The sequence below is a fragment of the Poecilia mexicana genome, unplaced genomic scaffold (assembly GCF_051168715.1).
Source record: "Poecilia mexicana isolate PSO_F unplaced genomic scaffold, ASM5116871v1 scaffold_3, whole genome shotgun sequence".
Taxonomy (NCBI): Eukaryota; Metazoa; Chordata; class Actinopteri; order Cyprinodontiformes; family Poeciliidae; genus Poecilia; species Poecilia mexicana.
Genome location: NW_028263372.1, coordinates 843,014 through 860,345, shown reverse-complemented (window position 1 = coordinate 860,345; position 17,332 = coordinate 843,014). Strand labels below are relative to the sequence as shown.

General features: G+C 38.6%; 1 protein-coding gene across 1 annotated transcript in view; it reads left to right on the top strand.

The window, feature by feature from the left end:
* The window catches only part of LOC106927604 (leucine-rich repeat kinase 1), a 63,338-nt gene that overhangs the window by 10,061 nt on the left and 35,945 nt on the right, over positions 1 to 17,332 (top strand). The window contains exons 3-11 of the mRNA XM_015003281.2: positions 1,607 to 1,794; positions 4,548 to 4,719; positions 6,251 to 6,430; positions 7,194 to 7,330; positions 9,044 to 9,270; positions 9,547 to 9,674; positions 10,969 to 11,132; positions 12,226 to 12,363; positions 13,649 to 13,761. Of these exons, the coding sequence (XP_014858767.2) occupies positions 1,607 to 1,794; positions 4,548 to 4,719; positions 6,251 to 6,430; positions 7,194 to 7,330; positions 9,044 to 9,270; positions 9,547 to 9,674; positions 10,969 to 11,132; positions 12,226 to 12,363; positions 13,649 to 13,761 (1,447 nt within the window). The remainder of the gene's footprint in view (positions 1 to 1,606; positions 1,795 to 4,547; positions 4,720 to 6,250; positions 6,431 to 7,193; positions 7,331 to 9,043; positions 9,271 to 9,546; positions 9,675 to 10,968; positions 11,133 to 12,225; positions 12,364 to 13,648; positions 13,762 to 17,332) is intronic.

The window sequence follows — 17,332 nt, the reverse complement described above, 5'->3', positions numbered from 1 at the left end:
ACACCATACAATCAACAATTGAGAAATCCAGTAACAAGCTTTAGATTTTGATAAGTGCCAACATCAAAATCATCGATACACATCAAATAAGTTGGCCAATGTTTCATTTGTTATGGTTCAAAAGCAACTCTAAATAGCTGGGGTTTTAATCTTGATTTAAAGTAACTCAGTGTTCAACTGTTTTGCAGCGTTCTGGATCCAGCATTCTGGAAAAATACCTCTGCCTTTTTTAGGCAGACCTATGAAGACACTGTTACAATAATCAATGCGACTAAAGATAAACACATGGATGAGTTTCTATAGATTTTGCTGGGACATTAGTCCTTTAATAATGGAAATGTTCTTCAGTTGACAGGGGGCTGACTTTGTAACTGTCTCTGAAGGTTCAGGTTAAAGTCCATCACCACACCCAGGGTTTGTATCTGATTGCAAGAATTATATTTCTAGCTGTATAGTTTCTAGATGTAATATCTGAAGCTGTGCACCAATGACTTGAGTTTTGTTTCTTTTCAGCTGGAGAAAGTTATGGCACATCCACACATATATCTATTCTTAGCATCCGTTCAGTGATTGGATGGTTTGGAGTCACCTGGTGACATTGTACTTTAGAGCTGTGTGTCATCTGTGTAATTATGAAAGCTAATCTTCACTTCCTGAGCTAGTGGGAGCATATGGATATTCCAGAAGTGAACGTGATTTATGTCCGTTTCGATGAGAAGTTTCCTATTGAAACAAAGAATTCCCTGTTCCTTATCTAAGACATTGAGACATTTGAATATAAATGAATATATAAATAAAAATATAAAAATTCCAACCTTTGGTGTGAATTGGCTCTATATAAATAAACTGAATTGAATTGAAGTTAACATCAAAAACCTTTGAAAAAAAAAGAAACCTCTTCTCTGTAAAATGTTTGGAGAGAAAAAAACATTTTGTTTCAATCACGGTTATGTAAGATAGTAAATGGCATTTGTGTAGTGTCGAATCAAGTCTGAGGACTTCAAAGTGTTTTACTCTCATTCAGTCATTCACTAATTCATATACACATTCACATACTGTTGGTGGTGAGGCACATTATAGCCAAGGCTGCCCTGGGGTAGTCTGATAGAAGTGAGGGTGCTATTCTAATGGTTTCTCTCTCTTGGCACCATTAGTAGGCAAAGCTGGTGAAGTGCCCAACAACCCAACGGCGAATTGACTCAGAGTGAACTCCAACCTCCTTTGTTGTCCCAAACACAGTGGCTTTACTTTGGAAATAATTTGGTAAAAACTTTTAGACTGAAAAGGATTTCCGAGTGAACATTGTTTTTGGTGATCCTAATCCTCTTTACACATTCCAGTAAACCTGTTCTGAGCTGAAGTCTGGAGATCGGTCAGAGCTGAAGAGACCTTCATCATCTCACAGCCACATCAGCAGAGGAAGAGTTCTGTGCCTTCCAGAAAATGCCATGAAGCCTTTTTGAGATTATGCATTATATTGTTTAACTTCTTTTAGTTCTGAATGTGAACAATACTTTAATGTGTAAAACCAACATCATACAGTTCCAGGTTTCTAGATTATTTGATCTAGTTTTTAAATCCTCTTTGTTTCACTTTTTCTTTGCAGGCAGGGGGGAGGAAATGGAAACCAAGGCTTCTCTGGTGGAGGCCACTGGTCCCAACTCCAGGACTGCTCCTCCTTCAACCCTGGAGAACATCAAGGCAGCATATGAAGGCGGGAATGAGGAGACTGCCAGGGAGCTGATTCAGCAGGCCTGTTGTGTGGAGTGTTCCGGGGGGATCCATCCTGACGGAGTGAGTCATTACCAAGAGTGTGTGGAGGGCTTCATATAAAACATGGTTGTTGTTTACTGGGAAGTCCTGACTCTTCTATAATCTAAATAGCATTGATAGCATGGTGTGCTCAAACAAATTTATTGTTCCATGTCTTGGGGATTGTTTTTTTTTTTTTTTTATTTCTCTTTTCACAGGTAATAACAAATCTGGAAACAATAGGAAAGAATATTGATTTCCCAATTTTTTGCTTTTTAGATGTATCTGATCATTTCAAGCCTATCGGATCTAAAAGATGAAAGAGGAAGTAGTTGGTCGTGACTGCAGGCATAAATGTACTCAGAAAAAATGGAAGTTTTTGACAGGTTTGCCCTTTAATGGAAAATGTCTAAGAGCCCTAGCTTATGGTGCTCCTAACACCTTCCACGGCGAGCCCAACAGAGAGCAGGAAGCTCTCACACAAGTGAGCTTTTCTTCCTTACTTGTGACTGAGAAAATCAAATATCTGACATGCAAGTTAGAAGTTCTAACAAAGACAAATAGTGAATATAAAAACTTCAACATAATCACTTCACAGTGACTCTGGTTTTAAATCTAGAGCGTGCAGCCAGCGTGCGGAGCAGAGAACGAGGAAGTTCAGGGCTTCTTGGCAGCAGGTGCTGTAATGGTGGGGGTGTTGGTGTAAAGAACTGTCTCTGTTACAGTGGAAATGCTAATATCTGTTATTTTGGTAGTTGAGGCTGACACTGCAAGCTCAGTTGTTGGCAGGAAGCAAACACAACATGATCTATAAATGAAAGGTTACTCACAAACCTATGACCTGTAAGGAGGGAATAGGAGCATTTCCATTGTTGGAGCTGTATTCCTGTAGGAAGCGGTGTGTCTGACTAGATGAAACGGCTTCAGAATCCATGTGTGAATCTGTCTACAGATGCTAATCTAACACTGTTTTTCCTAAAGCCACCAAATTAGCATGAAATGTACTGTTTATGTGGCTCTTTTTGTTTCCAATAATTTTGGCAAACTGCTGTCAGCCTGTGATATTGGATGACATAAGTGCACTGTGCAGCAACACTACATTGGAAATGCAGAATTTTATGCAGAATTTTTAAAATTGTTTCAGTACAGGTGGCCTTTATTGACAATCACCAGACAGAAAGTGGGCAGAGAAAGGGGAAACATGCAGTAAACATATGAGGTATTTCTTCATGGTATCTGCAGGTTTCAGCAAGTTAGACTTAAAAATCCTTTAGTGTCACTTTGAATGAAATTTGAGACAGTAAGACGGCAGAAGGAGCCTGCTGTATTACAATGAAGCATAGAAAAAACAGTCTGTTTGTAACTCTTGACAACAGCTTTGTGTTTTTCACACTGCACATGGCCCTCTATAGCCTTAACCCACACAGTGCTAAGGTTGAAAGTGTTTTTTGCAGAGAATGTGCCTGAGCTCATGTCGGTTGTCAACAGAAGCTAGCCTGTGGCGACAATAAATGCTGTTAAGCCAACTGACGATAAATTTGCACTTACACATGATAAATGCAACAAAATGCATAAATAAAAACTATAAATATTGAGGATGGTTGTTGCATCCTGATGCATTACAATCAAGGAAGAAAAAGCTGTGAAATTTCTGCGGTCTGTTTGTGGGTCGTGGCAGCAGCTTTGTGTTTTTCACACTACGCATGGCCCTGTACAGCCTTAACCCACATAGTGCCAGGGTTAAATGTGGTTTTGACAGAGAATGTGCCTGTCCACATATGTGTTTACAACAGAAGTGAACTTGTGGCGACAATGATTGTCATCTAGCTAACTGGCGATAAATTTGTGCTTATTCACAAGAGAGGTAAAAAAGCTAGCTAGCTGGCAAAGGTGTCAAAGGTATATTAGCACCTATCCAACGGTAGCCTCAACCAACTCGAGTCACTGAACACAGAGAAGATGTCTGCACACCACTTAAACACTTGCCTGATAGAAAAGTCTCACTTGATTAAACTAAATTTAAGAGCAGTAATTAACATATTTAAAGCCAACTAACTTAAATGTTTCAAGTGATTTTAAGACATTGTAAGGCCTTAATTTTAGATACATGAGTTTAAGACTTTTTAAGTTTGTGTGGACACCTTGTTAATATCTCTATATGAGGAATTCCCATTCTACTTCTGTAACACATTGCACTGTTTTTTTTTTTTACAGTAATTATACAGTTGTTGATAAGGAAATTCAGCTTAGGCTATTTAATTCATAGTAAAAATGATTTACCTTCTGCTGCTTATCTAAACCAGATAACTTTTTTCTAAAGTTTGAATATTATGATTCAGTGAACCTGACCTAGTGGCAGTGTTTCAGCCTTTCCTCATAGCAGTCTAGCTTATGTAAAGAAGCTACTGTAAATCAGCTTGTCATTATTATTGTTTGATGTAGACAGTTTTTCCACTTTTTAAAAAAAAATTCAAGTGAAGCCCCCTAACCAAATATTACCTAAGCTAAATATCTAATATGTTTATATGTTATAATTCTATATCAAAACATATATTTAATTAATAAAGTGTTCATATTTCAATGTACTTCAGCAAAATGAATATATAAATAAAAATATAAAAATTCCAACCTTTGGTGTGAAATGGGAAATTTTCTGAATTTTATTAGTGATGTCATTGAAACTGTAAAATATTTCTATAAATACCTATTGGGCAAACTGGGCTTATGCAGAACTCAAAGGTTCTGCATATCCCAGTTTCTGCATTGACATTGTGTTCCTGTTGGTTGTCTTTCAGGTCCGCCTCCTGTCTGTGGCCACTCAGCACTGTGATCTAGTGAGTGTGTGTTACCTTCTGAAGGAAGCTCGTATCACTGTGCCCCAGGAGCTATCGCTGTCCAATCCAGCCGTCCTGGCAGCACATGGTGGCAACACCAACCTGCTCAAAGAACTGCTGGATTCTATACCTGGTACGAGCAGAAATAGTTCAACAACCATCACATATTTTATATTTTACTCCTCTCATTTTGAATTGCAAAATTCAGCAAATGTTACCCATATGTTGGTGTATCTAAAACTGCATGAATCTAAGCCAGGAGTGCCCAAAGTCGGTCCTCGAGGGCCGGCATCCTGCTTGTTTTAGATCTCTCCCAGGTTTAACGCACCTGGATCAAATGATGGCTCATTAGCGGCCCAAGTAGAATACTGAAATGGTTGTTACTACCACCAGGGAGAGAACTAAAACATGTCCGGCTGCAGGCAAGTAACTGCCTTCTCTCAGCTAAAGCCGGCCTTTTATTTAGGAAAAAGAAAAATGTAAAAGATAAACAGCAAGAGATAGAAGGCAAGCTCTATCTACACACAGGTCATCTAGTCCTTTCCCTTGGAAGTGATTTCTCTCATGGGCGGAGGGAACAATCAGTTATCTTGCAGCAGAGACATTCTGTGAGTGGGTCAAACAGTCTGGAACACAGCAGTCAAAAGTTTTAACACAGACAGTAAGAGGCCAACACTTCTAAATAAAAATCACAATAATCTATAGTAACATAAGACTGCTATGGTAAGATCAATAATCTATACACATGTAAGAACGATAACAACATATAATATTTCCAACAGTTACTGTGTAGTTTAGTGATATAAATCACACTTTATTTGACTAGTGTGCTAAAGACATGTATAACAAACACTGCTGTGCCATGCAGTCACAGCCAGACAGTTACCTAAAAAAGAGGTTATAAATAGTTCTTATCATTTTTACCACTAAATATAGTGATAAAATGCTAAGTCCATATTGCCCACTCCTGCTCTGTAGCATGATGTCTACTTTAATTTTTTAGGTGTGTGGTTTAAAGCCATAACACAGACTTCTCTCTAAAACTACCAGGATATTTGTAACTGCAGGAATTTTGATGAGAATGTTCTGACTTGAAGAAACATTTTAAACCAACAAATCGCCTGCAGCGATCTCATCTGTACCAAAAAGTATAACATCCCTAAATGAAAGTTTTAGTGCAACTTTTACATCTTTATTCCTCCAGCAAGTGTATAAAGCCTGGAAAGGCCTGTTTTCTCTGCTCTAAATCCAGCTGTGTGGTGGATCTTATTTGAGCTGTGTAGTCCAACTTTATATTTAAAGTTAATGTTAGAATGATCATCTGAAACCTCCACACCAGCTGGCAGCCTCTTGGTTCAGACTGTAATTACAAAGCTCAACGTAGAGAACAGATATAATTGGTCAGCTTTACTGTCATTCTTGAAAAATCTCCTGAAGAGTTTACATTACAGGGTCTGCTGTAAAACTCCACAAGGCATACCAATCTCTGAGCTAAAATAGCTCTTTTTCTGCCTAGCAACAGAGCAGAATGAGTTTTGGTTGGATGAAAATTTGCTGTGTTGCTGACATAACTGCGTTAACAGTTATGTTGTTTTGTTTTTGGTTCTTTTAATATGTACATAAGTGATTAGTAAGTATAATATTTCTTGTTGTCTACCAATTAGGTGTGAGTCTGAAGAGAGATTTGGTGAACTGCCTGCTGGCCACAGCCTGTCAGCAGGGTCATCTGGATGTGGTGCGTCTGCTGGTCCACTGCTATAATGCAGATGTGAAGGACTTTGCTATCCACAGCGATGAGTTCGCTGTCCTCTGTGGACTGCCGCTGTATGCAGCTGCACAAGCCAGTAAGAAGACAGAACTATTCCAGGACACATTCAGCTCTGATAGCAAAACATGAAGAGAGTGATTTTCAGTTCCTGCTTTGTTTGTGGGTAATTACATTTGACATCCCAATCACAGTTCAAAAAGTATCCTACTGCTTCAACTGTGGCATTAAAACACCAACAGATGTTGTTAATTCTTCCTCTATAGGCAGCTGGCCCTGGTTGTGCTTTATCTGTATGCTTTCTGAAAATAGAATTATCTCTCTTCCTGGAGAGATAATAATAATGATAATAATACTAGCAAACTTTTTAGGACACTCAAAGATGCTTAGAAGGAAAGGAAAGCATAGACAGTATGAAGAGCTACAAATTGAGATTGGGATTGTGGGTCCTAGGCCAGGTTGAACAGCTGGGATTTGAATAGTCATTTCAGAGATAGTTTGATACTTTAACATTAGCTTAGAGTAAACTTAATATTCATTTTAGCTTTAAATCCCTTTAACGTTTACCCTTCATCTCACTTTTCAAATAGTTTAGTTTACCAGACATGCATTGTATGAGAAAAAAACAACGGTAACAACTTAGTCACTACAGACTTTGGCACAGTTTACACCAGCTTCATAGCCTGAGGAACTGTGAATATTCAGAACCACAATGAGGCATAAGGTATGTCTGAACAAATTTGTCAAAAGAGTTCAGGGAAAAGATTCCCTGAAGTTTTCCCTGAAAGGTTTAGCTCTGGATTTTCTTGTACATAGGATAAACTGCATGTTTTGTGTTTTAGGTAATGAGGAGATCGCTCACTTCTTGCTAGAAAATGGTGCTGAATTTTCATCCTACACCCTGATGGACTATCCGGATTTCAGCAAACGCCTCCTGAGACAGAAACTTGACGAAACGTCTGGTGCAAATGGAGTGGAGGTCTGAGTCTTAACTAGTACATGTGAGATCTTCACAGGATAGACCTGTCTTTAATAAGAAAACATAAATAATGTCAGTTTAAATGTGTAATCTAGGTTTTTAGCTAATCACACCTTCCCATAGGCAGTGTTTCAGAATGAATGAATGGCTAATAAATGAAGGATGTCCATGTAAAGAGTAGATTCACTTAAAGTGATGTTATTGCATATTTAGATTATGGGTTAGGGTCATTCAGGTATTCTGAAACACTTCTGATTTCATTTTATACCTAAGAAAATCATCAGAGCTTTATTTATGGACCCAAAGCTTCCATTATAATCCTGCAAATTCAATTTAAATTCAAAAATACTTTATTTATCCCAAAGGGAAATGAAATGTTGTCATAACTCATCTTATCCAAGTATCTTCAAAGAGTTGTTGTGGATGGTGATGCTGTGCTCTCTGTTGCAGTCAGTCTCTTGCAGTCAGTCTTGCAGCGAAACTGAAGAGCCTCTGACTGAAGACTGTTGCTGTAAAACAGTCTCATGTCTGTCATGACATGCTAACAGTTCAGTATCCAGGCAGCAGAGATGCTGTTCCACAGTAACTAGAGTTCAGATTGGGCCTAAAAAAAACCCAACCGGGCCTTAGCCCATTGACACTGTGACCAGCCTGATTCAGCACGGCTCATTAATTCTAGTTAGAGGCTTGAGCCCAAAGTAACCCTGACATCAGAGAGAAAAGCATGCTTGCTGCAGTCCATGAAACCAACGCAGGTGTTGTTGTCAACTACCAGTTTAAGATACTTCCAGACTTTTGACTGTGCCTTCTGCTGGGTTAGCAGTGCAATTTTTTTTATGTTTTTAGCTTTTGTTTAACATCTTCCAGCTCCATTATGTCACTTGTAGCAGGAGGAGTCAAGTGGAAATCACCTGGGATGTGTGATTGATAGGAGCAGAACGGTTCTGGGCCACATATACACTAGTTGTGCACTTGTTAGAGTCTATTAAATGTCTGCACCTTAGTTTATTTCTTGCATCATCAGGGTAAGCTATGTACTCCTCTATTTAGACTATACCAAGTAGAAGAACACAGGTTTATATTGTACATTCTCATTTAGAATGTAGATATAAGCAGTGTAGGCTTATTAAAAATGTGCCACAGAAGCCTGAGGCCAACCGACCATCAAGTATTAAATTTGTCCACTTCTCTTTAAATGTCTGTATGGTGAGAGAAAGGCGTTGAAGTTGGGGATATAATCCTTTCTTACTCTTGGTGGATGGAAGAGATGTTTTGAACTTCCTCCTTCTCTCTCTTCATGAAACTTCTTTTTCAGCTCCTCTGGGATTTGGGGTCGTAGTTCAGGATTCGTTTGAGCTTTTGGGGTGCTAATTAGCCGCCCCTGTTGTAAAAACATATATTGTTGCCATAGTTACACATCATACCAACTGTTTAAAAGTGGCATCCCACCCTACATCCAAAAACAATAAAATAAAGTTAGGAACCAAAGTCTAGAAACAAACAATCAGAACTAACACAACAGAGCTGCACCAACATGCTACCACCATGAGGGGCAGCATGTTGGTGCATAAACATCAGATCCTAGAATTTGATGTTAGTTTTAATGTTAGCAGGACATTTTTTATGGCAAACAGTTCCAAGATGTCTTATCATTGGCCATAGCTCTGAAATCATTCTTTGTGGGGATGAGTGTGTGTCTGTTGGTGTCTGCAGAGTGTCCGTGTGTACTGGAGCGGCTTGCAGTTACCATATTTGGATCTGGACTGGTTCATGGACGTCTGCTCCCAAATCACCCACCTGGACTTGTCCTCCAACAGCCTGGGTGCTTTGCCTTCGGTGGTCCCCTGGGGCCTCATCCATCTCAGAACTCTGGATCTGTCTAACAACGCTCTTAAAGAGCTGCCGTTTGCTCAGAACTCCCAGGATGTCATCTGTTCCAGGTGTGGGACCAGATACGTCAAGACAGACAGAAATATGTAGTTTAAAGGTTTACCTTTGTCTTTCTGTTATTTAGTTAATTAGTATTTCAGACATCAAGTCATTTTATTTGACCAAATAAGAACATTTCTCACGAGATTGTTGATATTTGGTTTTGCTGTAACGCAAAGATTAGAAGCTACTTTTCTATAGAACTGAAAGTATCAAAACAGTTTTTAAATTCAACGGAATAAATATTCTATATCAATATCTCAAACTTAATTTTTTCTGTGGTTCAGGTTACAGATGGTGAATATATCTCAGAACCAGCTGAAGAGTTTATCAACTGGACTTCTCCATCTGGTCCACCTGCAGAAACTCTGTGCTGCCGATAACCAGCTCAGCACACTGTTTGACATCCCTGCCAGTATGTTCCATATCTGATTATGTGGCACACTTTGATGGCTCAATGCATATTATGAATGTTGCCATGTCTAAAACTGCAGTAGGCAACTTTTATAATCAATAAGTTTTTTACATGTTTCACTATGTCCTGATGGCATAAAAGGGGACAAATAATCTGTGGAAAAACAAGTTCCTCTGCCTCCTTACATATTTAATATTGATAAAAACTACTATTTCCACTGGCGTTTTATTTCACTTACAACATGTCAAGGAAATAAATAAATCTTTGTAAGGTGAAACACTGAGTCAATCAAGAATTAATCAAAATGCATTTTGATTATTATTTTATTAAGAAATTAAGCAAAGAAAATGAGCAATGACTTCCTTGGCTAGTCCAGGAAAGTGAAGAGATGAAGGCACATATCTTTTAATATCCACCAGCCCTCTTACAAAGAGGGGAGGAAAAGGGAGCATCCCACCAGTTTCAGTTTGCTTCACAACTCTGGTATTTACCCCTGCAGACTGTGACCCTGGACGGTTCAAACCCAGTTCAGAAATACCATTTATTATGTTTCCTCAGTAAACTCAGGAAGCTGCCTCCAACATGAAGGGTGTTTTATAGATCAAATTCATTGATTGCTTGGTTGATTTTAAATAAAACTAAATTTTGTCATAACAAACAACACATTTGTTAGAAGTGAAATAATCTGCCAGTGGAACCAGTATGTTTTCATCAATAGTATGGAATTATTGACATAAAACAAGAGCCTATATTTACTGAAAAGTTGGTACGTTTGCTTTTTTTTAACTTATTTCTAAGTTAAAAAACAAAGACAATTCCACTAGAAACTAAACAAAAATAAGATTGTGTTATTGGAATGGTTTGTTTTCTAAATTAAAATGTCATGTTAATATTTTCTGAGAGCAGCTTTACTAGAACCTGGGCTTATAGCCATAGAGAATTTGAAGAAAATAACAAGAAAGATAAAGTTTATCCAAATACTGTGCATTTATCATGAAGCAATCCATATTCTACTGGCCATATGTTTCCTCCCAGCTTTTAAAATTTTTGAAGAAAAACAAGACAATGATGTAAACTGCTTCATTTTGTTAGTGACAATTTTGATCTGCTTTCAAGTAGTGAACTACAGAAATCACAATCCAAACTCGCCAACCATAACACCATTCAGTAAATTAGTCAATTATCATTCAGCTATATGTCAGTAATACATTACAATGTGTATATATAATATTACTCTTTATGTTTAAATTGTTTTCTTCCCCTATTTGATTAAATCTTGTTTTTGCTCTTCCAGCTGTGAACTGGATCGGTCTGCGTAAGCTGGAGGGACTGGATGTGTCTGGTAACTGTCTAACCAGCCTGCTCACTTCAGTTATGCACTGTTTAAAGTCCCTGCGCTGCCTTGATGTGAGCAGAAACAAACTGAACGCTTTCCCTGACCCCTGGGCCTGCCCACTGGTAAGAATTCAGGCTGCTTAAGAACGACTGTCTGATTCATTCTATTAAGAATTTGGATAAACATTAATTATTATTGGTTGTGGATTTTCGTGATCTATTATCATGACTAAAAGGAAAATGTCAAATGGTCTGACTCTTGGAGCATCTATTATAAGCTTAAGTCTTTATCTACGTTGCTGAAAGTTTAGTGCTTAAACTTTCAGCTAACCAGATGACATTTAATTCCATTTTAGGAGACTGAATGTTAACATTATTATTATTATTACATTTTGAAGTGTATGCATGCAGGTTTTATAATTAGACATGTCAATATTTTGTAGGGCTGCAACTAATGATTATTTTAGTAATCAGTTCTTCTGACGATGAATCGGATTTTAAAAATTGCCTTTTGTAGATTTTTCATTTCAACCCTTACGCCTATGCAGCATTAGAAATACATAAGAACATGTGAATAAACTGTTATTGCATTTTAGGCATTTTATTGCCTGAAATACAATAACAGCATTCTTTCAGTGAATGCAAGATCGTTTGTAGCAATGTATGGATCTGCAGTTCTTTTAACATTAACAGCAAAGGGTGCTGAATAGGTGTTTTTTTTTTTTTACTACAGAATTTGAACCAAGTGAAGATGAAATTGTCCCACTTGACAAGTTTTAGGCAATGAAATTTTTATATTTTTTAAAGGTTTTATTGGCCCTAGTGGCCTTTTTTGATAGTGAATTGACAAGAAAGTGAGAGAAGGAGGAAGACATGCGACAAAAGTCACCAGGCCTGGAACTGAACCTGCGATAGCCGTGTCGAGGACTAAGGCCTCCATATGTGGGTTGTACTTAACCCCTGTGCCACCACAACACCCCTAATGTGCAGAATGTGCCAAGTTTTTATTCAATTAAAATTAATTACCAGAATCATTGGTAAAATCAAAATCAACTTATAATCGTAAATTTTATGGATTCAAACAATTCATTTGACTTTGGTTTCCATTGCGCACACTGTAATCAAAGAAGAGTCACAGACAGGAAAACTATAATACACAGTTTTTCTGTTATGGTAATAGTAACAGCCTGTCCACTTATCTGACCCTTTCATGTAGAATCAATGCAAAGCGTCTTCCAATCAGATTGAGAATCTTCCAAACACCATATCCATCTTCTGGAGGACTCAGCTGCAGGAGGTGGACTTCTCTGACAACTGCCTCAAAGAGCTTCCTTCCTACATCTTTGAACTAGAGGTATGGACCATCATGTGGATTGTAACTGGACATTTAAGATTAATTACAAATCTAAAATGAATTTTCTGTGACTAACATGACTATGTATATTCTCAGTCATCTGAGTCATGACTACTGCAACCTGAACAACCAGAGTGTCCATCTACCCAGATTAAAATGAGCCATTATCATTTCAGTTCTATTAATCCAATATTAATCCTAAAAGGACATGAAATGTTGTAAATCATATTTTCCAAGTGACTTCAAAGAGTTGTTGTGGATGCTGATGAGAGTGGACCAGGAGGATGTCACGTAGCAGTCTGTATCACAGTGGCACTGGAGAAGGTTCTGACAGAAAGTCTTCAGTTGCTATGTGACAGTCTGATGAAGAGGACGTTATGGGTTCTCTGTAATGTTCTTCATGAATTTTATTTCCCTGATTTATGCTGAATGTCTGTAAGAAGTATCTCCATGAGAGAAACTGATCCTCATGTGATCTGAAGCACAATCTGATTGTGGTGCAGTTTGTTCCTGTTAATTGTTGAAAAATTAGGAACTAGTTAATTCCTTTATTTTATTTAAATATCACTGAATTGTGACAAATTTTCTTGATACTTGTTTTGATATCAGATGAGACTGTATGAGCTAGTATTCTTACCTACCTCATACTGTCTGTACATTCACATTCAGATCCACATTCACCTAGAAATGATTTAAAAATGACTCAAATCATAAATCGGTTATAACCGATAATTTTATAGCTCATGGAACGGTCAGATGGCGGGGGGAACCGTGGAGGTGCAGGAGGAAGAGGGCTTGTCCTGTCAGACCATCAGACTGCTTCCTTTCTTTTATCCACCTTACTTTACACATTATTCTTTATTTAACAAAAAAATTTATGAAAGAAATATAAAAAAAAAAAAAAAACTCTTCTGAGTCCAATGTTTTGGGTTGATTTACTGACCTTACAACCAGATGGGCCCTGTGACAGACTGGCGACCCGTCCTGGGTGACCCCGCCTCTCACCCGGAACGCTAGCTGGAGATATGCACCAGCAACCCTCCTGACCCCACTAGGGAGAAGGGTGTACAGAAAATGGATGGATGGAGGAACAACCAGATGGTTGGATCTCTAACTTTGATATGCTATATAAAATCTTAGTTTGTTGTTGCTTCCTTTACCTTAAATACACTACAGAGTATTAGGTGGTTTCAGTTTGTTTGCATTCAGAAACCTTATGTGTAGCAGGAACTCTGTCAGCATCAATGTCCTAATGCCTCCTGCCTCCATCTGCTCTTCCCTTCAGGCTATCGTCTCATTAAAGCTGTGTGGGAATCTAATTGAAACGCTCCCTTCTGCTAATAAATGGAAGTGCTCGAAGCTCAAGACTCTGGATCTGTCCAGGAACCAGCTTGGCAGGTCGGTCCACTGGCTCACCTGGAAACACTTCCTGGTTCACAGGCAGGCGGCTAAAATTAGTCTGGCGGGAATAACTGTTGATGTCAGTTGATATGAAACCAAAACACAATGCCTCTGTGGTTTTGCTTTGCTCCATCTGAATAGTAAGGCTATATAAAATTTTATGTTGCAGTGAGTTTAGTTGTAATAATTACACTTTATAAAAACCATTTTCTTCAGCCCTCCTTTTAGTACAAGCTCGATCCAGCTGCTAGGTTTTCTGTGCAGCTTTATTCAACAAATGAGAATATCATTAAAGAGTTCACTGAATTCAGTGACTGACTGCAGTAAGTGAAACTTTACATACATTATTTCCAAACTGACTGATGTTTTCAAGCCTTTATTTCTTTTAGTTCTGCTTAAAGCTCATTGTAACAGCATATTTAACATTAGAATGCTGCATCAGACCAATACAAACACTTTTGTGTTGCAATTTATGTACAGATATGCTCTATACCTTGTAAACTACTGCTTGGCCGTTTTATTCTCACCCTCCTCTTCATCGCTTATTGTGAGGTCAGAGCTTCTTTTTGACAGCGTGCCAAATATATTTATATCTTCTCTTGACCTTAGCACCCCGCCTTTTATGCGCAATATGGATGTGTGTGTGCTTTTTACAAGCTGGGGACTCTATTCCACAGAAGTCTGAACATGGCACACATTTAATATAGCTTGTACCTTTATCATGAGGCCAGTATGCCATCTTGAAGATGAACCATCACAATCTAATGAGGGAAGTTCCATGCATGCTCTCATAATCTCATGATTTATTGCATATAAATGCTCGCTGTGTTCACGATGCAACCTAGAAGAATTCTCCAAGACAAATGATGATGTTATTTTTACTGCCATCTGACTTTTTTATGTAACCAGGCTTAAAACACCTTATTTGATTCTATGTAAAAGTTGTCTAAATTATTATTTTCTATTTCTAAATATTTTTTTTTGGCTGTGGTGGCCTTCACTTGACAGCACTCCAACAGAAAAGGGGCTTAGAGAAGAAGGGGAGACATGTGGCAAAGAAACTGAGGATGGTATGCTGTGGTGGCGTAGAGGTTAAGCACAGCCCACATATGGAGGCCTCCATCCTTGATGTGGCTGTCACAGGTTTGATTCCCATCCTGGCGACCTTTGCTGGATGTCTTCCCCCTCTCTCATTGTCCCCTTTCCTGTCAACTAACTGTCAAATAAAGGCCACTAGAGGCAATAAAACCTTAAAAAAAAAAACGGAGGATGAAACTTGAAATCTGAACTTCTGCACATACGGCTCCCGCTCTGACACCACATCTATATTATTACTTTTTAAATGGACAAAATAGAGCTGTTTTCTTGTATTTCTTTCTCTTCTTTTCCTCCCCAGACACTCCACTTGTCTGGGGTACAGGCTGCTGCTGTACCTTGTAGTCACCATTTCATGGTAACCTGGTGTGTTTCGCAGCCTCTTCTATAACCATTGAAAGGCCTCTGAAGCTTTTCAATGGTTCAGTGGTTCAACAACTGTTACTATGAGTTGCTGAATTTCTGCAACTAGTCATTATAACACCTAAAAACAGACAAGTTCCACTTTTATATGTAACAAGAGTGTTCACTTCTTCTTTGCACGGTGACCTCCATTCCATGGAGTTCTTGGTTAACTCGCCGACAGTGATTGTTCTAAAGGTTCTATGTGGTTTTGTTTGGAGGCAATTTTGCTCATCTAGGCGAGCTTGTGATATATATTTTATATATTTCAGGACGAGAGGGAATAATTTTCCAAAAATGCAATGATTTAACCAGAAATATCACAAACTTAACCAATCAGAAGCAACGCAACAGAGCTGCTCCAACCTTCTGCCACAATGGGGGTGCCATTCTAGAACATTACTGACATTTAAAAATATTCCTCAACCTAATTTCTGACTTATACATGCTATTTGACATTATTGTTAAATGTGAATTTTTTTTTTTTTTCTTTTTTGCTGATTATTTGCCTGCTTACTTTGGGTGACAAATCTGTCATCTTTTGAGTCAGCTGAGCTAATATTTTGAGATTGAGAACATGTGTAGTGTGAATTATTAGGATGTTCTTAACCCTTGTGTTGTCTTGCTTGTCAAAAGTGACCCAGTAGCATGTTTAGCTGTAGAAAAAATACCCTAAATCAGTGGTTCTCAAACTTTTTCTCCTGGGCCCCCCCACTGGTTTCCAAACTATTTCTGGGCCCCCCCTATGGCTTACAAATAGCTGTCTGGTTGAATGATGTGTGTGAGCGAAGTGGGTGAGGGTTGGATTCTTAGAGACTTCCTGTTATACTCAGACCCGGCTCCAGACAAACAAGGGGGGGAATCAACTTTTTGGGGGGCAAAATGAATCGTAGCTGAACATAAACAACACCAGTAGCCTAAGCTACTTGTTAACAAGCTAAAGGTGCTGTATTGATATTAGCTAGCTAGTCATCTTTTAGCTAACTTTACCTGCATCCAACAGCATGACTCAACAGTCTTAGTTTGGGGGAAAAACTGTGAAAAGTTCTTTGCGTTTTGCTGGTTTACTGCCATGATTCTAACACACTCCTGCGTAGCTCTGCACAGCAGCAGCAGGTCTCCTTCACTGCCCCACAGGTGTCGTAGCGCTCATGTTGCGTTTAAAGGCGATTCGGAAAAACAGGTTACCACATGTTAACAACGGATTAAACAGTTTTAACTGCTGATAAAAGTGACGGAGGACACAAATATGGGAAGTGCGGAAGCCTCTACTGTATCAAATTGACAGAGGAATAACAGAGAGTTGACCATTCTCAGGTAAAAACCCAGGGCATATAGCGTTCATGTTTTTTTTTGTTTGTTTTTTTTCATCCAGACGGCTTCCTGCGCCATCCCGGCAATGGCACGGCGCTCCCCCTAGGAGGCGCGCCCCACAGTTTGGGAACCTCTGCCCTAAACTATCTTTTTCTGACTTGAAATTTTATGACTTTTCCTAAATTGACCCCGTCATTAAAAATAGTGACACTTTGTTTTTGTTTATATTTCCATGTGGGCTGTACACCACTAGGGTCCAAGGATTGTCTTATGGGTCATTTTGGAACCGTGAATTATAAAACCATTTAAAAAACAGTTAGACCATTTAGAAAAAGAGTTCAGTGCACGCACGTGCGCGCGCACACACACACACGCATCAAAGAAACTGGATTGATGTACAAATTGAACTTGTATTTGACCTGCACTTGCACTCTCAATCTGCATCTAACCCCTCACATCACACAAGTTCCCAAACACAACAAAAAATAATCTGACATAATAAAATCAAATTAGGTATAGAGGATATTAAGGTATGCTGAATCTGAGTACCGCTAGTTGGTTCCTTGCTGAAGCCATGAGTAGACGTTTCACTAACTGGTGCTACGTTGTATGTTTGCACATACTGACCTACATGGGATCTCCAGCATAAGAAGTTGAACATTTTATGTTGAACAAATTCTTGGGCTGAAGATGTTCAACGTAGGACAGTCTTCATATGGTGAAGAACATCTTCAAGTTATAAAGATTTTCTTGAACA